Below are 20,461 nucleotides of genomic sequence, written 5' to 3' on the forward strand. Positions count from 1 at the left end.
TTGTGTACTCACATGTATCGCTACAGAAACTCAACTACTGAAAAGTTACAAGTGTACTTGTCATTGATACAAGTATGCAGTCATTTATACTTTCTCTGCTGTTCATGCTTAACTTCCTATTGAACTTTAATTAAATCCTCAAAGTACTTTAGTGTCACAAACAGGCATATATGTGATGTAAGTTCAGGTTTATGCTATCAACTGAGAGCATGTTCTGTAAAAGATGTTAATGCATAATGAGAAATTAAAGTAGGCTTTTTGACTACTGATCTGTTTTTTATTTGTAATTACTATTATAAAATGTTCCGTTGGTGTTTATTTTTATTTCTATGTAACATGATCACAAGGTACGATTTACAAAACCTATTTGAATAGACTTCTTATTTAAATGTCAGACTTCCTGCTTCATTTCTGAAATCATTTTATTGGTCACAGAAAAAATAAACCTAAGATATTTATTACTGGGTAAATATTTTGATGATTCACATGAAAGTTTTTTAATGTTCAATTTTAATAAGCTTTTAATTGTGTTTTATAATCAAGAGGTTAACATTTCTATTTCAGACTAATATAACTTGAAAAGTTTACATTTTTTTTGCATAGCTCATGATGTAAAACACACCATAAATATACTGAGCCATCATATTAGGGTAAACCAGAACTCTAGGCCAAATCTATAAATCAGCTAAATTCAGAAGTGCTAGACCTGACTATATGCCTTTTGGTAATTAAATGCTGTAGGAAAAGTTAGCCAGTGCTAGTAACCATGGCACTATTTTTTTTCCTGATGTTAGAGTTCTTAATTCTACATTCTTTTTCTTGATGTTAGAGTTCTTAATTCTACATTCTCTGTTCTCTTGTCATAATAATAACACTACTGCTACTTATTCTTTCCTGATTTTTCTATGACAGTTGTTTCTCTTCAAAAATATATAACCTATAGATTAACACATGTATTGAATAAATTCAGTGGTATCTCTTAATAGTGGAAATAACTGCCTTAGCCATCTTATCTTCTCATTTTATATCCCTAAGGTTATTTCCAAACATCCAAAGTTTTATCACCTCAGTTTAAATAATCCCAAAATATATGGCTATACTTATCTTGACCTACAGATACAAGTATCTCAGAGATTCTACAGCCTTATTTGATTCAAAACTTAATTCATTATTTTCTTGTATAAACACACTCCTCTGTAGCTTCCTTCCTCAGTAGCGCAGCACTGTTTTTTTTTTCTTAAGCTGGCTCTTGCAGAAGCATCTCCATTCATTCCCTTCCTGCTTATATTCTAAGTCTTAATCTTCTCTCATAAGGTTTTATTAAAAAGCCAAACTGTTATCTTCACCTCTTTTTCCTTCTGTGTGCTTTGCCAATAGTAGTGAAATTGTCTTTCTAAAACTTTCGTGTGGTTATTTTAGTTTTTAGTCTTGGGATCAACAAAGAATAGGTCTATTCTATTTTTCATGTTAGTCATTCAGTGTTTGAAAATTAATATCATGTTATACTAATTAATCTTTCAATTATAACATCCAAACAAACAAGCAAAACCGAAGCCTATTTAATTAATATGCAAAAAACTACAGTACAACACTGAATTGTGAGAGATGTATATTTTTAGTTAATTTACTATATATTAGGAATATTGAATAAGGAGATGTTATTTATTTCTAAATAGCTAACATTTACTTTTGTATCCACTTTACGCAGGAACTATAAATAGTTTACATGTAGTGTCTTATTCTTCAACATGACTTAAGTTAAAAGCTATTATTTCCATTATACTGTAGATTAGATACTTTTTAAGGTTACCATTCAGAATTTGATAATATTTTATTATATGGAGAAGTTTATTATTTTAACCTTTGTATAATGAGATTTGATATGAATTTAAAATTTAAAGATTTTCTTTCTACTTTAATTGGTAATATGTGTATTTCATACATATATGTTTTTTCAGAGTAAGTTTTCATAAATTGCAATTGATATTTATTCACAAAATTAGTATGCTAAAATAATTATTATTAGAGAAAGACATATTGGCTAAATTCTTGAGCATTATTCTCTTATTAAACTAATTATCAATTCGAATTAGTCATTTGACATGCTTGTTGCAGTTAACTTGGGAATTTTATGTATTATGTGCAGGTAACTTTAAAATATCTTCAAATAGTTTAAATATTTCAAATATACCATTATTGGTTATTGAAGTACTGTAAAAGTTATAAAAACTGACATATTTTTAAGGACAATATTAGAGAAGTATAAGAATTCTCTTATTTGATTTTAGCTAAGAATGAAAGGATAAAAAGGGAAGTTCATATAATAGTTATTATTGAGCTGCTATAAAAATTTTTTAGGAACTATTCCTCCATATTTTTAAGGCATCAGTTTTGAAATGCCAGATGATTTATAAAGGAAATGGGGTTCTGTTGATGGTTACTGAACAAAATGACAGGTACATATCAATGTTTTAACCCAGTTGTGTATCATACACATCCAGTTAGCAGACTTTTTTTTATTACAGCTTTTATGTCCTTTATTCTAATATATGAGAATATTTTATTAATACTACCGGGTTTCCGCTTGTTAAGCTTTTTATTTAAACCATTTTCTTTCATTACAGAAACACCTGCTGCGTTTCCAGACACTATGAAAGAAAAAGAAACAGCAGCCCCTGGTGAAGATATTCAGCTAGAAAGTTCCATTCCTCATACAGATTCGGGAATCGGAGAGGAGCAAGTGGCGAGCATCTTGAATGGGGCAGACCTGGAGCCTAGCGCAGGCCCTGATGCCATGAGTGAACTGTTATCTACTTTGTCATCCGAAGTGAAAAAATCGCAGGAAAGCTTAACTGAAAACCCCGGTGAAATATTAAAGCCTGCACCGTCCATATCTAGCATTAGTCAAACCAAAGGCATCAATGTCAAGGAAATATTGAAAAGTCTCGTGGCTGCCCCAGTTGAAATCGCAGAATGTGGCCCTGAACCTGTGCCATACCCAGATCCAGCACTGAAGAGAGAAGCGCAAGCTATTCTTCCTATGCAGTTTCATTCCTTTGACAGGTAGGTACTTAACTGATTGTTTACAGTGTTCTCTACATGGACGGAAATTTGAGTCTCTTAATTTAAAAATGGGGGTCTCAAAAACATTATATTTATTAATGTAGATTCTCATTACAAAGAATATCTGACAGACCAATCCGATTGATCTCATAGTAAGGCGTTTTAATAAAACAGCTCAAAAAGGGGGTTTTAATGCGACATGGAGGATAGCACACTGAATTGGAAATCGAGAAACTCAGATTCTGATTTTAATCCATCATCGAGTGACCACACTGCATTGAAGAAGTCATTTTTATCTTTTTGGAACTTAATTGTTTCGTGGATAAAGTGGGGAAGGGGAATAGGCTAAATTTCTTCAAAGTCTACTCTGGCTTTGTTGTTTGAGACCAAATAGCCTGTGTTAAGTAATAAAATTCAAATTTGAGTTTTAAATGCAAGTATATGGAAACTTTTTTTTTTGCCTCTGTGATCGTCTTCCTTATGGAATTTTCATTATCAGTGTAAAAGCCACATTTTGAGATGTATATTTGAAAGTAAATATTGCTGGGAGACATTTTAGAGTTCTAATGATTTATCTACATTCAAATGTTAATCAAATAAGGAACTTTTAGTTTAGAACCAAGAATTTTTTTTCTGTTCCGGTGTACCTGCAGTAAAAATGATAGTTAACAGAGTAAAATATTTTAGGACCAGCGAACTTGTGCACATAATATAGCCTACTATTTAAAAACATATGCAGCATTAGAAAAAATACTTTAAGAAGTCACTAATTACTAACAACAGTACTTAACTTTGATACTGAGATTGATGTATATTCCAAATTATTTTTACATATTAACACATAAACTCTTTGGCTTCTGTCTTTTTTACCTTCTGAATATTTAAAATTCTTTTTCCTACCAAAAATTTGTATGCATGTGCGAGGTGACTGGCAAGCAGTTATTTTGTGTTAAAGAGAAAAGATTAAGTTAGGAAATCAAATGTTTCTTAAACTGGAATGTCAAAATATATATCGTCAAAATATAATATCTCTTCCATATTGCTCTTTATAAAATAGTCGAAAACTACTTTGTCTAAATTCGAGACAGTAATTTTCAGTGTTTAGGGTTAAAAGTATGACAATAAAATCATTTTTAGTTAGGATGAACTATCTTTTTTACATATAAATATAATTTAAACTTTGTACACATTTAACCATATTTCTTGAAAATGTATTCTGAAAATATAAATGGCAGTAGTCATCATGTCAGATATATAGATGGATAAAATTACTTTTGTCTTCAATGAGCTTAGAGTAGTAAAGGAGATAAAATGTTTGCAAATAATTGTCATATAAGATAAACTGCGTTGTGTCAAAAATTTTAAAAATTAATAAGGGAGGGTCTATAAATGTAGGAAAATATATATTTTTAATAGTTTGTGTTATTACAGTTGGATGTGCGTTTGTGTGGTTCTTTGGATATTCCTTTTTCATATTGATCTCACCAGTTTCTGTGTATCTCTGTTTATGGGTCTATAAAAACATATGCGTATAAGTATCTATAATTATAGAGACCTATTAATCTATATAAATAAATGATATAATCATTGAATTTAGGGTCATGGAAGTTCTGTTTTCCATTTAATTTTAAATTATATATTTAAATTTTGTTAAAATACAGAACAAAATACAGAAGATTATTGCGATTTACATAAGAGAATGATGAAATACAGATTAAAACATTTTGTTTTAATTTTGATTATATTGTTAGGACAGTTTTTTTCATTAAAACTTAACAGAGCAATCACCTGAATGTCAGTCTTCTTAGCTACTCAAAATTTATTACACTTTGGAGGATATTGCTTTTTAAAAAATAGAACTCTATTTGTTCTCGGTAGCATTTGTGCAAAATGCAATGGGAGTGAAATCATTATTCTAAATTGTATACGTAGAAATGAAATCAAGATGCACAAAGCATATTTCAATTCTTTTTAGGAAAGGGGTCTCCAGTTAGTTAATATATGCAGCAGCTCAAGTACTATCAAATGTAAATGATGAGGTGATATTGATGAAAGGAGGGGATTGAGGTCTCAGGGGGCGCTGATGACGGATTGAACAGAAGCGGCCTTGCACTGCACGTAACTCAAGTCTGTCGTCTTCACTGCTCAAAGCCATAATGGGAGGTGGCAGTCTGAAATGAGTTGCCACGGCAAAGAGTATTATTTTTGAAATGCTTTCACACAAATCACTAGGCCCTGCATACAACTTAGTTTCATGCTTTAATGTCATCAGGAGGCACAAATTGGTGTGTCTAATTGTTTGCCACCTGCCAGCAAAATGAGCTGCCAGCCAGCCAGACGGGTTTGATTGTCTGTCAGCCATTCAATAGATAGAGAGTGACAACATCAAAAATTTAACTTCAAACTCTGGAGCGTTGAGCAGGTTTTCAGAGACATCATCCCCACAAGTGCTTCTGGACAATTGCGTTTTTCAATCATAATTCCAAAATATTGCTACCATTTGCCTTATCTGTCTTAAGGTAGCTATAATTACATTATGAAATATATAAACATATTTCTGAAGCACTAAAGTCTGAAACCCAAGTTATGACATATCTTTTAACATCAAGTTGAATTCCTTGAAAATAGGATTCAAGATGACAGGCTTTAGACGCAAAGTCTTGAATACTGCCAGTTTCAAACACAGAATTATCAGGAGTCTTACTCTACCGATAACATAGTTAACATTTTTATCTTTAGTTGAAAAATAGCTACAAACTCAGTTGATCATTTCTTTCTAACTAAATTATACTTCTTAATAATATTGTACAATCCCCATGGAAATCACCTAGGGTTTTAGCAGTTTATTGGTTCTATTGCAAACATGCTAGCAATGTATTCTTTATATTCCTTCTTTATATTCATTGTAAATTTGAAAATAACTTCCTAAAAAAACTGTTATGATTTGAGTTATGTTAATTTCGGTTCTGCGTAGGCTGTTTCTCATCACTTAGGATAAAGGATTGATGAATTTCAGTGTTTTGAAGTTTATTTTGTATTTTTTGAAGTTCATTTTTATTCGGTAAACTGCACCGTCAAATTTTAGAAACACTGAGACTTAACTAAAATAAACTTTTTTTCTTTTAGTATCAAATCTTTTATCAAATCGTATTATGAAATACATATACATTCTTAACTGTATATAGAGAAAGTGCTGATTCTTTTTCTTTCATTTCCTCCTGTCTGTGCAGATTTACGTATATGCCTCTGATGAAACTGAGTGGCCCTAATGAATATATATTTATGAATGTAAAGCACCGAAAATGCTAGAGATCCTCTAGTACTGTTGTATAGTGAGAAAACACTATATGTATAGAGGAACTACAATTATAAAATTATAATAGCTTTTCTAATGTTTTATTACTGTAAAGCAAAGACAGATATTTATCATGGTTTTATTTCTAAGAGAAGCAGTTAATAATCTCACCATAGAACTCATAAATCAAGTTGCAAAGTTTCCCTAAATACTCTCTTTTGCTAGATTTCTGTGGTTTATAAAATATTCTAGCTGAGTTATATTTTTTGTGTTAGTAACCTTGTAGCATTTAGGATGGGGTAATGCTTTTCTCCTAAATTACCAATTAAGCCTTACCCTATCTTTTCCACTAAAATTTTAATTCTGTATATCCTCATGTTTTTAATCTTTTGAGAACTTGGTACACACACACACACACACACACACAAACACACACGCGCGCGCGTGCACGCATTAACTCAGTCTTAATTCCCCAGGGATTCCTAAGATGCCCGTTTAGTTTGGACAAAAGATGAAAAAAAGCAGTGGACAGTATGCCTCTCCATACATTTTAACTGTCATCACATTTAGAAAATTGTTTTAAGTCTGGAACAACACAGAAAGCTTAGAATTGTGTTGCTTCTCTGGCCAACATGGACCTTACATAGTATATACTTCATCCCTTAGAATTTTGCAAACCTGCTTATATATGAATTGCTGGGTTCAATACGTTCAGGCAAAGTAGTGTGAATTTTTTCCCCCAAATTTTAATATTTGTGCTTCTGTTTCATTCTCTGAGAAAGAAGATCTCTAAAATAAAATATATTTTATAAATATTACAGGACTGAAAAAGCAATATAGATAGCTTACATATTATTAAGCCTAAAATACAAGTTTAGGCTATGTATTTTCTCTCTACTTTTTAACATTAACATTTTTAACATAATGCCAAGGATTACAGAGCACATAATTAAAGAAATGTTTCATAGATTTGATGGAATCCTCATACATTGATTTCTTTAAACTTAGAATTAAGTGAGATTGTAAAAAATTTTAATTACTGCTGAGGACTTCAGTTTCTATTCTTGTAGTTTTCTATTTTTTTTTAAATGTTTTGATTATATTAAAGGATGAACAAGTAAATGGAAGCCAATTTAATAAAAATCTGCTTTCCTTCACATTTCAAAGTTTCTATGATATCTAGCCAATGAAATCCCAGCTTTTATTATGCTCCAGGTGTCGTTTAAGGCCAGTCGTCAGAAGATGCAATTTTGGTGGTACCCTAATTTTCCCAGTTTTGTTGCCTTTGTCTCCCCTGGCATTTACACAGTCAGCTAAAAAAAAAAAAAAAAGTATATCTCTTTAAAGGGCAGATTAATAAAATACTCAGTTATTTCTTTACATAGATTTTTTCTATGGATGTTCTAAATGTTTTATAAAATAGGGACTCAGAAAACATGGAAACATCATAGCAATAACCTTGTGATTTCTCATGAGTGTCAGTAAATTGTAATGTTGCCCTAAAATCAATAATGGATTGTTATTCTCCAGAATTTCAATTTTTTCTTTCAAGATAAATGCTTAACATCTATAAGCCTTATTAGGGGAGAGTGATAATCTGGAAATTAGGAGAAGTGGCTATTAATAATGAGTCTCTGTACTTAGTTGTGTGACCTTTTGTCGATTCTCTTTGATTCTTTGGGACTCAGATTCCCAACATTCAGAATAATGCATTATTTCTATAAAGTTCCGTAAAGTTTCAAAATTCTATGATAACTGAAATGGCCTTGTAATTAGTCTAAAAAAAGGAATAGATGGCTAGTTTTGAACTTGAATCAAAGACCTGAATCCCAGAAAAGCTGTACCACGTCCATTCCCAAAGCTGTCGTACTGGAGGCCTCAGCATCTCTAGTGGATTCCTTGTTCTGTCCCTATTTCTGGATGCTCCCTCCTTGCAAATGCATCTTCCTTCCACATTTGTGCCATTTTTCTTAAATACAAAGTGATGAAGATTCTGAAATAATTTCTTGTTATTACACAGTCGGTGATGAACTTATTAGTTGGAATGGAAAGTTTTAAGGATTTATTTGCAGTTTCTTCAGTCTGCTGGATTTTTTCATATCTCTTTGCCTAAGTTTTAGGATTGAGCTTTTCTCCTCTTGCCTCATTCCTGTCGATCTTTTTAGATTCAGCTCACTCTTCCTGATAATACACATCCTTCGTGTTCCTTTGTATTCCTTGTGCATAACTCTGATCAGAGCAGTTATTGGAATATATTGCACAGTTGATTTGTTTGTCTCTTATATTTCCTTCAAGTATCTCTGAGGCATGGTTATTTCTTGGTTGTCTCTAAGCACTCCTTTGACCTGTCAGTGTTCAATAAGTGTTACAGCAAAGAGGGAGGGAACAGAAAGAAAAAGGGATTCTTACACGGTACCATGAATAATTATGAAACTCAATGGCCTTAATGAGTCATTATTGAAAAGCCCTTTCTTATCTTCAGTATCTCACTTTATACTTAGGACAGATCTTGAGGTGTATGAATAAAGTATTATCCTTTTTACAAAATTCGCAGAACTTATTAATGGAGAACCCCGTAGGCTTTCTCCTTGGACTGCCTGCTCTTTGCTCCCACTTCGATTTCATCCAGTTTCCTAGCACTAACCAGCATATAGGCTGATGGCTTCCAAGCGTGTCTCAGCCTCAATTCCTCTCCTGAACTAGAGGCTCATCTATCCAATTGCTTACTCAGCTTTGCTACTTGGAAGATTAATAACTTAAGTTATTTAAAAAACAAAAAAAAAAACCAAAAAAACCCTGTTCCAACCATAGTTATCTTTGTCTTAATTAATGGCAGCTCTGCTCTTCAGTTGCTTAAGGCGAAATCTGTATTACATCATTTTTGACTTTTCTTTCACGCCTATGTCCATTCTTTTGCAAATCCTGTTTGCTCTGCCTTCTTGATATATTCAGAATTTGATCCAGTTTTCACCACTTCACTTTGCCTTTCCAATCCAAACTACCATCTTTTCTTGCCTGGATTATTGTATTTTCCTAACCAGTCTCTCATCCTCCTTAAGTTTGTCCTTAATAGGGCAGCCAGGGTGACCCTGTTGTAGCCTAAGGTCATGTTCCTCCCCTGTTCATAGCCGTTAACAGCTTCTGATCCCACTCTGAGAAGAAGCCGCTGGAGCACAAGGCCTCGTGATCCGAGCCTCATTCTCCTCTCATCTCACCTCGCAACTCTCCACGTCACTCGGTATTCTCGAGTCACACTAGCCTCCTGTTCCCTCTGCCTGTGACTCTTTCCTAGATAATATCGTTATGGCTATTCCTTCACCTCCTTCAGTGTTTCCTCAGATGCAGCCTTTTTAGTGAGTCTTCTCTTAGGCATCTTCCCATTAATACTCCTTACGCTTTATTTTTCTCATAGCACTTGTGTTTCCTGTCTCTCTCTATTGGAATTAAATTCCATGAGGGCAGAGATTTTGTGTGTCCTGTACATTGCTATGTATAATAACTTAGAACAGTTTCTCAAACATCATAGTGCTCCATATTTATTAAATGAATCCGTGAATCTTAGATCACACCCCAAATCTCTGGCTTTGAGATAGAATAAATTCAATTATGGAGGAATTCGTACTTATATATCACTGAATGTATTACAAAACATAATTAATCACTCAATGGAACATGTCGAAGTGAATTAGGAAGTATAACTTCCTGGCTTGCGCTATTTTAATTACAACCTTTAGAGCCTTGGAGTATGTGAGAGTTATGTGTATATAAGAGAAATATCCATTGCTTTATAGTTCGCAGTCTTAAAGGTGCGGGACGGAAGTGTGAAGTTGTGTAAGAAAACATGGAAGGACTGTTCTTAGACAGACAAATGCATTTGGTAAATTGTGTGTAGCATAGTGGATTCTAGGATGCCATCAGTGTAAACAGCGGATTGAGAAGCATGGAATATGTTCATAGTTTAGATTGGAGACTTCACTTTTGTGCGCCTGTATTTGGAAATCCTGATAAAAATTACATGCCGACCCTAGAAGAAGTGTACGTACTCCAGAAACTTGTGTGTATTCCGAGGTGTCTGTGCACCCCGCGGGGGTACCCAGACTCCGGGGTAAGTCTTCTAGGTAACCAGGTGGGGAATGCTGAGCAACAACTTGGTAGAAGATTTTGTAAGAGTTGAAAATTTTTGCTTTCATATATAAGTAGTTGAAAATACATAATAACATTCCAAAGAAAATGAATGTTTTCAACACATACTGATAAGTGTAAACTTTCAAATTATTTGTAAAATAGATTACGTAGGACAGAGAACAGTTTGAGGTGTTAAGGAAGAGATAACGTTAGTGAAGAAATGATATTAAAGACGAGAATGTATAGTTCTCTCGCTCCAGATAAACAATTTGGCCGTAATAATCGAAGAGGAAATAATAGTTCTTATAAATGCATAAAGTTGTAGACTGTGAAAGAATCTGAGAAATCTGTCAAATCCAGCTTCCCACCTCTCGACACAACCCTTGGGACACGAGCATCTTAGTCACGTGAACGTGCCACGTGGTTGGAAACCGGAGCTCATAAAAATCATTAGCGATTTCTTCCTCTTGTTGGTCCTAATTTGATATTTGGAGATACATGGAGGTTTCATCTTATTTCCTTATCATATACCTTCAGATTTTTGAAAATTTTAATATCTTAGTCTCTCAGCCTTTCCTCAAACGACTCGTTTTCCAGATCTGCTGTCATCCTAACTGTTCCCTTATGGACGTGATGTTGTTTGTCATTATTCTTGAAATACTGTGCCTAATCCCACACATAGGATTTTGTTTATGAGGTCTGACAATCATGAAGTGTATCAGGTTTAATGCTTCTTTCAGTCTGGGTACTGATGTAGACCCACACTGTATCAGCACTTTCGGGAGCCATAAAAATACCAATGATATTTAAAACGTGTCGACCATTTACATTATTCCAGGTAAAGCGCTAAGCACTTTATATGCATTCTGTCCTTTAATCTTTATAACACTCTTATGAGGTACAAACTATTATGAGTCTCATTTTAAAGGTGAGGAATATGGAGCTCAGAGAGATTTACTTGCCTTAACACCACATGTCTAGTAATTGTCGGAGGTGGAATTCTAACTCAAGTCTTCCCAACATTAATAATTGGGCTTTTAGTCGCTGTGCTGCTGTGTTTATATACCATGGCACTCTATCAGCCTGTGCTGACTTAGCTGTCAGTGAACAGTCTGGAGGCTTTCACATCAGTTGCTGTTAAAGCAGATACTTTCAGTTCTTTAGTATATAGGCATGTAATCTTCGCATTTATTTACAAGCCATTGTTATAGGTTATTGAGATTAAAGTATTTTCTCCCATATTATTAGTGTTTCATATTATATTTCTCTTAGCCTCAACATTTGACCGAGATTTTTTACAAGAAGTGGGCAATGATCTGCTAATCAGGAATCTGTTTATTTGTTTTTCTACCATTTTCCAATTCACCTCACAGTACTAGCAATAAGTCTGTGTTTTTTTTTTTATTTTATCCATGGATTTTAATGAGCGATGTAGAAAAAAAGCATTATAGTTTCATTAATGACTTCTTTACAAGTAAGTATAGATACTTTTTTTTTTTTCTTGCTAGATAGCCAGTGAAATAGTGTATCTCAACACTGGTTTAGAAGTTTAGAGAAGAGTTTTGGTGATAAACCCAAATTTATAGTTTGTTCTTTTGTTTAATTGCTCTTTATGTTGATCACTATAACTAGATACCTTATATCTTATAGGCAGAGAAATATTTCACTTTAGGCAGTGGTAACAGTTATTAACATTTATAAGATATCTTATAATAGACCAAGTCCTTTTAAATACAGTCTCATTTAATCTTCCCACTTACATGTGGAATAAGTGGCATTCATCCTGCCATTTTTACAGGGAGAAACATTTAAGATCACACAGCTTGAGAATGACTTATATCTCACGACTTAGACTTCTAACTCCATATCCTATATCCTTTCCATAACATCACACTGCCTCTCAATGAAATAAATGAAGTCATTGGATAAGGAATGGCTATTTAAGGGATTAAAAACATACTGTGTGCTTTTGGTAATTTAATAAATAGTTGAGAGTTCAAAGTTGAGTATAATGAATTTGACCATATCCATGAAGAGAAAAGAAGAAAGTACCCAGAGAAAATGAAAAAAAACATTTTTTGGTACAAGTAAAATTATTGAGGTTATGATACCTTTTGTTAAAAAAAAAATTAAGTACTCCTAAAATTGAGAATAATAATTCTTACAAATTTAGATTTTGACATTAAGGAAGTCATCGAAGATAAAATATATTTGGATTAAGGTGTTTTAAGCCATAGATTTATTTGAGGATGAGCCATTGATAGAGATCCCTTGAAGAAGAGCTTTTTAATGGGAAAATGATAAAATATAGGTACATGTAAAGACCTAGTTTAGGCTGGATATTTTTGCATTGTTGGTTATCAGTTTTCAAGCATTACATTTGAACTTAAAATATCTCATACATCTACTTTCTAGATAGATGAGTTCAGTGATGGGTGAGCAGTGCTGGAAAGGATGCGTTAAATGAAGTCACAGTGTGTAAACTTTGAGAAGAATGGCGCTTCCCTCCAGAGACGTGAAGATATTTATGTTAGAGAAATGGTTTCTTTATCGTTTAAGTTGACTCATACTCATATTCATTTATTATAATTTAAGATTAACGCAGTGTCATAGTCAGACTTTTTAATGAAAGTCATTTAAATATGCTAAAGAAATATGGGAGAAAATACTCAATCTCTATGTTCAAAAAGTCAAGGCTAAGAGCTAAATAGATTTTTCATCACATGTCTAGTTTATCATCTTAGAAATTTGTCGAAAGTGTAACGTATTACACCATTAGGTGTTATCAGTGTTCCTTTAATTTTTCGCTTTATTATGAAGAAGTTTTAGAATGTATCTTTCAAAGTTTTTATGACCATTTTATGCATGGAGACTGTAATGTAGGTAAGATGGACATTTTATATCTGTCTTGCAAAAAAAGCCCTGTGTGCATGTGAAAAATATTCTAACTTGAGTACACGTTTTCCCAGTTTTCCCCAATTCATGATTATAACCCACATACCATCTTGAGAAAGGTTTGCCAATTTCAAATTCTACATAAATGTTTACCACATGAATTACAGTAGTCAACACACTTTACAATATATTCTTAATACTCATATTCTTTTCACCGATGAAATGGTGCTCAGGAATGAAAAAAAACAGAAAAACAGGCAGAAGAAAGAAAAGAAAATTTTATGGCTGCTATATGTATCTGCCATGGTAGGAGTAGAATTCATCCTCGACCTTGTGCTGCTCCTTATTTTCCATCGTTTCCTTCTGTGCAGGAGTGTCGTGGTGCCTGTTAAGAAGCCACCTCCAGGTAGTTTAGCTGTAACCACTGTGGGAGCCACCGCGGCTGGGAGTGGGCTGCCGGCAGGCAGTACCTCTAATATATTTGCTGCTACTGGAGCTACACCAAAAAGTATGATTAATACAACAGGTATTGTCCTTATATATTTTTGTGATACCTCATCTTTTTCTTTCTGTTTTCTATATCTTCATTTTCCTGCTTATTTGATCTTAAATATAAAATACCCTGATCATTTAAGGTTATCTTAATCTTTAAGAAGTTTCCACTTTATGTTCCTACCTTTCAGAATTTGTCTGTAGTTCCAGGGTGTGTTTTTTATTGGTTCCTTTGAAGGACACTTAGTTTTTGTTTTGAGTCTTCTCAAAACACAATGCTGTTTCCTTTCAGAGTGAAATCAGATTGCTGAAAGGTATTTGGGGAATAAAACCAAAGATAATTTGAATGCTGAAGTTTGTAAAAATTAGTATACTAATGTGTTAGTGATGGAAAATAGATTTAGTGACACTTACTGGTTGAATCCTAATGTGTATCCTCTAAGGGAAGGCAGAGCTCCCCTAAGAAACTTGATGATATGCGAGAGCTTCAGTTGAATAAAAAATGCATGTGAATAAGAGCCATTGTTTGACATTGAATTAATTTATGTACTTAGATTACAGTTGTCTCCAGTTCATTGTCCAACATTTTTCTAATGATTCTAGGAACAGAAAATTCCAGTCACTACAAATTTTAAAAGCCTGCCTAAAATAGCCTTTTTTTTTTTTTTGTAAATTTCCAGAAATGTTCCTGTTGATTAATAGCTAAATAAATCCTTACCCAAATCTTTGTGATTCCATTTTAGGTATTTATACAACGCAAGATGATCCCTGACTTTTCTTCCCTGACTATAGTAGTCTTCTCTTCTCCAAACTGTATAGCCTTGAACTTTTCCATCTATTGTCATTACTTAGATTCTTCCCATCTTTTTTAATTTCATAGCTCTTCGTGCTTTCTGTATCTATCTTGTTTATCATACCACTGAGTCTGACATATCATGAACAACACATTTATGGGGTTGTAGTAAGTAGAATGTATTTTTATCAAGCATATTTTTGTGAGCAAATAAACATAATTAATGGCATTGTGTTAAAGAACATATAACATCTTCGATTTATCTATATTATAAATAAATATTTATATCTGACTTTTCCAAAGACTTTATAAAGTTTTTGTATTCACTTTATAATCTTACTCTTTATACTCATTTTGCATTCTAGAAGTAGGAACATAAATGTTTCTTATTTACCAAAATATATACCAGAGAAAATATTAAGGTTTTTAAAATATGCAAATGCAGTAGAAAAAAATCTGCATTGGTATTTATTGAATAAATCTTTATTTTTAAAAGATAGGTAAATGAAAAGTTAAATCACCTCTTTTTTATCTTTATGTGAAATAAGTTATTTTTTTTCTAATTTCCATTTTATGAATTAATAATAGACATGGGAAGTGATAGTAGCAGTTCTAATGACGTAAAGTACATAATGTTACAGTGATAAATAAAATGTAAGTAATAAACCTCCTCAGAAGTATATACATACACGTGCACATACAGACATACAAACTCACACACACACACACACACACACACACACACACACACACACACAAACACACATGTTGTGGGCCAACATCTAAACTGGCCTTTTTTCCAGTTTAGATTTTGGCACATGGATGCTGTGTGTTAGAGTGGAAATCCTAGTAATCAATTCAGTTTTGTGAGAATTAGTGTAAGATAAGATTATATTTCAGAACACTAGATGTCTCTCAACTCCACAGCTGTTTCATATACTTACATGGTGTATTATAGAAAAGTCTGTTCTAAAATGGCATCTTCATATCGTTGAGGAGAACTCATTATTTTGAAATCAGGTACAATTATATTCATTATAGCCCTTCTTAAGCAATCATTTTATCAAAATAAGCATTTGATGCTGCAGTGTCATAAATGCTCAACTCATTGTAAATTATATCTCAAATGATGAAAACTAAAAATATTGCAGCATAGCAGTAAAACAAATTTTTCACATCTAAATTTGCATTGTTTTATCAACCTCATTTTATCTAAAATTATTTTCATTTGTTGATGTCTTTTATTTATACCCCATTTGTGATATGTAGTTTTCTTAGATTAATATAAGTTAATCAACTAGATTTTATGCAGCACTATTAATAATTATAAAGAGTTATTAGTGTACTAATGGCCAAATGATTTTTTAATTGTTAAATTTTGTTTTGAAATTCAGATGAGTAATTCTTCAAAATCAGATAGTAATGTAATGAAAATTTTGTTAAATAAATTTATGTTTAAGGCTAAAAATTATTATTTTGGAAACAGGTGCCGTGGATTCAGGGTCCTCCTCCTCTTCCTCCTCTTCTAGTTTTGTGAATGGTGCTACCAGCAAAAACCTTCCAGCCGTGCAAACTGTGGCTCCCATGCCAGAAGACTCGGCTGAAAACATGAGGTATACATTACTGTTTGTTTTGGTTTTTTTACTCAGTTTACTTCCTCCTGCTGTCTCAAACATAGTGAAACAGTACACAGTGAACACAAAGATAATGTTAAGAATTCTTGAGAATGGTTAATTATGTATTTATTGTTTCAGTATTTTAGCTAGTTATTCATTATATAAAAATCTGTTATATTTTAAAGTCCAAACAGGCACCTGTAATGATTTTCAGACATTGATTCTGCTGAAGCTATAATCCATTGTCATATAGCATACGTTACTTCCTTCCAATAAAGTAAAAAACATGCACAGATGGTAACATGATAAAATTGAGCATCTTTGAGGCAGTGATGAAAAGTTTAAAATACAGACTTTCAAAATAAATAAAAGCTATATGTAACATATGTGATTGGAACTTGAATAACGGAACATTATCTTTTTTATTGTAATTAATTGATAAAAGTGGTTTTTAGTAGCATATAAGAGCATTCCTAGAAGAGACTGGCCCTCATTCTTGGAGTTAAATTGACACACATGTACCCACACATGTATATGTTTGTAAGTATCACAGATGCAGGATGTATAAGCTCAATGAAAAAAAAAAAAAACACACTCATGTCACACAAGTCAAGAAGCTGAATGTTACAAGTGCCCCAGAAGCCCCGACACTGTGCTCTTTTTCCTATCACTGTTCTTGCTTGTCTTCAAATTCACCACCTTGACTCTTAACATTAGGTTAATTTTGTCTTTTTTGAATTTTGTTTAAATGGAATTGCATTTCTTTTGTCTCTGACTTCTTTTGTTCAACATTATATTTATGAGATTTATCCATGTGTTGCAATAGCAATAGTTTGTTTATTTTATTTCAATTTTATTTCTTTCTGGGTATACATTACAATTTATTAATCTGTCTTACTGATGGTGGTCATTGGAATTTTCCAGTTTGGGGCTGTTACAAATAATGCTGCCTTTTACATAGTAATGCTGCTTGTACATTACTCTTGAGTGTACTGCACATTGCTCTGCATATCTGTTGAGTAAATAACTTGGAGTAGAATTGCTGATTCATAGTGTTTATCTAAGTTCACTTTTACTAGATAATGCTAATTGGTTTATCAAAGTGGTTATGTAAGTTTACTAACTCAGCAGCAGCATATGATAGTTCCTGTTTCTTCGTATCTTTAACAGTACCTAGTATTGTCATTCTTACATTTTAGCTGTTTCGGTAGAAGTATGGTGTGTTCAGTTGTGTTTTTAGTTTGCATTTTCCTGATGAGTAATGAAGTTGATCACATTCTTAAAATACTTTATTGGTCTTTTGGTTTTCCTCTTTTATGATTTGCTTGTTGAAATCTCCTGCCCATTTAAAAACATTTAGTTGTTTGTCTTCTTATTAATTTGTAAAGGTTCTTTATGCATTTTGAAATCGAGCTCTCTGATGATTATAAGTTCTATATGTATATATATCTTCTCCCATTCTTAGCTTTTTTTTATCATTGTCTAGATGATCTTTTGATCAACAGAAGTTATAAATTTTAATGAAACTCAGTTTATCAAGTTTTATTTGTGCTTCTTCAGTGGTGGGCGATATCTTTGCCTCCTTTTTTTTTCCTTTATCTTCTGCTTGCTTTATTCTTTGCTTTTTATACTTAGGAGTATTATTCATCTGGAATTGAGTTTTGTGAATTTAATGAGATAGAGTGTAATAATGGATGTCAAGATGACTCAGCATCATTTATTTGAAAAACTCTCTTTCCCTCATGCTCTGACATGTTTGTCCCAGATCAAGTGTTCCTATGTACTGCGTTCTGGTTTGGCAATCAGTTCCACCTCATTTGTCTGACTATCCTTGTGCCATACTGTCATAATTAGCTTTAGTGTAATAAAGATCAGTATCTTGTTGAGTGAGGTCTTCCCACCTTGTCCTTTTTTGCAAGAAAATCTAAGCTATTCTTGATTCTTTGCATTTTCATTTAGATTTTAGAATTACTTTGACAATATCTGAAGGAAAAACAACTTTGCTGGGGTTTTTGCAAGGAATGGAATATATAGATCTATTGCAACTGGGGTTATATTGCATCAGTTAACCTCTTAAGATGGTGACTTCCAAACTATGAACATCATATAATCTTTGCATTTCTTTAGTTTTTCTTAAAAGTTCCCAGTAACAATTTTTAGATTTTTTATGTAGAAGTTTTACATGTTTCTTTTTTGATTTTAATATTTTAATATTTTCTACTTGTATGTTCTTTCTTGTAGTTTTTGAATCGACTTTATGGAGACTATTTATATTGTTTAAATGCAATAAAAATACTCATTTTGAGTGTATATTTTAATGACTTTTGATTAATTTTTATGTCCATATAACCATCACCACAATCAATACACAGAATATACCCATTTCCCCAGATAATTCCCTTGTGCCTATATTTGATTTACCCCATCCCTGCCCAAGGCAAACACTTACGTAATTTTTAACATTCTAACTTAAATTCGTCTTTTCTAGGGTTCCATGCAGATGAAATTATACAGAATATACTTTCTTGTTTCTATCTTCTTTCACTCAGCTTTTGAGATTTTAAGATTCATCCATGTCTTTTTGTTTATATGAGTGGTCCATTCCTTTATATTCCTGAATAGTATTATGTTGCTATCCCACAATTTATCTATTCACTTGTTGGTAGATATCTGTTTTTTTTTTCCAGTTTGGTGCTGTTATAGTTAAAGAGAAAGTATCCTAGATTTACAATGGTTAGACTTAGATTTTCGACTTTACCATGGTGAGAAAGCAATATGCATAATAAATTACCTGAAATATTCAACACTTTATCATAAAATAGACTTTGTATTAGACGATTTTGCCAACCATAGGATAAGGTAAGCGTTCTGAGTACGTTTAAGGTAGGTTAGGCTAAGCTTTGATGCTTGGTGGGTTAAGATATTTTCAGCTTAAGATGGATTTATCAGGATGTGACCCCACTGTAAGTGGAAGAGGATCCGTAGGTGCTTGTCTTCCTAAGAAACTTTTGAGCCGTTTTGCAGTATGGTTGTATCATTTTATATTTCTGTCAATGATGTGTAAAAATTCCATTCGTTTCATATTCTTGTCAATACTTGCTATTGACAGTCTTTTTAAGACTTTATAATGGCTGGGTAATCATATCTCGTTCGGTTTTGTTTTTCATTCTCCTAATGATTAATGATAAGTTTTTTTTTTTTCTCATGTGTTTATGGGCCCTTGAAATGTGCTATTTTTTAAAATTGGGCTGTTTTTGTTATTGAAATGTCAGAGTCCTTTATTCTGAATATGTATCACTTCTCAGATATATATTTATTGCGAAAAAAATGTTTTTCTATTCTGTGGCTTATATTTCCCTTCTGTTAAATGTCTTAAGAACAAGAAGTTTCTAATTTTGATAAAGTCCGTTGTTTTAAGAAATCTTTACCTACTCCACAGTCATGAGATATTCTCCGATACTTTCTTCTGAAAGTTTGTAGTTGTAGCTTTTATGATTAGGTATATGATCCATTTTCACTAACTTGTGTGTGACAATTTAAAGGTTGGCTTTTTTTTTTTTTTAATCATCCATATGTATATCAATGTTTCGGTACCACTGAATTACCTTGGCATATTGGTTTAAAATCAGTTGACCACATATATCTGGATCTATTTCTGGACTCCATATTATTCTGTCACCTATATGGTTACCCTTATGTCAGTATCTTACTGTCTTCATTCCAGTAGCTAAAGCAAATCTTGAAATCAGGTAGTGTAAATCTTTTTTTTTTTTTTTTACAATCGATTTGACTTTTTTTGGTTATTTGTATTTTCATGTAAATTTTAAAATTGGCTTGCCAATTTTTTTAAAAAAATTCTGCTGAAATTTTAATTAGGATTTTTTTCAGTTTTTAATTAAATTTAGGGAGAATTGTTATCTTAACAATACTGAGTTTTTCAGTCTATGAACTTCTCTAGAACGCCATTCCTTGAGATCGTTAATTTCTCTCAGCAACTTATTGTAGTTTTTCATTGTAAAGGTTTTATACTTATTTTTATCTTTTTAATTATTTTTCATGGCTTTGATGATATTTTAAATTAAATTTTTTACTTTAAACTTCCAATTTTTAGTTAGAAGCCAAACAAAAAATAACAAATACTATGTGTTTCCTTTTAAAAATTATAGAAAATGCAAATAATCT

General features: G+C 32.4%; 1 protein-coding gene across 1 annotated transcript in view; it reads left to right on the forward strand.

Annotated features, from left to right (window-relative positions):
- The window catches only part of NBEA (neurobeachin), a 600,762-nt gene that overhangs the window by 175,710 nt on the left and 404,591 nt on the right, over positions 1 to 20,461 (forward strand). Inside the window, exons 30-32 of the mRNA XM_023531608.1 lie at positions 2,625 to 3,063; positions 13,750 to 13,904; positions 16,150 to 16,276. Of these exons, the coding sequence (XP_023387376.1) occupies positions 2,625 to 3,063; positions 13,750 to 13,904; positions 16,150 to 16,276 (721 nt within the window). The remainder of the gene's footprint in view (positions 1 to 2,624; positions 3,064 to 13,749; positions 13,905 to 16,149; positions 16,277 to 20,461) is intronic.

This window comes from Pteropus vampyrus, unplaced genomic scaffold, assembly GCF_000151845.1.
Source record: "Pteropus vampyrus isolate Shadow unplaced genomic scaffold, Pvam_2.0 Scaffold71, whole genome shotgun sequence".
In the NCBI taxonomy this organism is placed as follows: domain Eukaryota; kingdom Metazoa; phylum Chordata; class Mammalia; order Chiroptera; family Pteropodidae; genus Pteropus; species Pteropus vampyrus.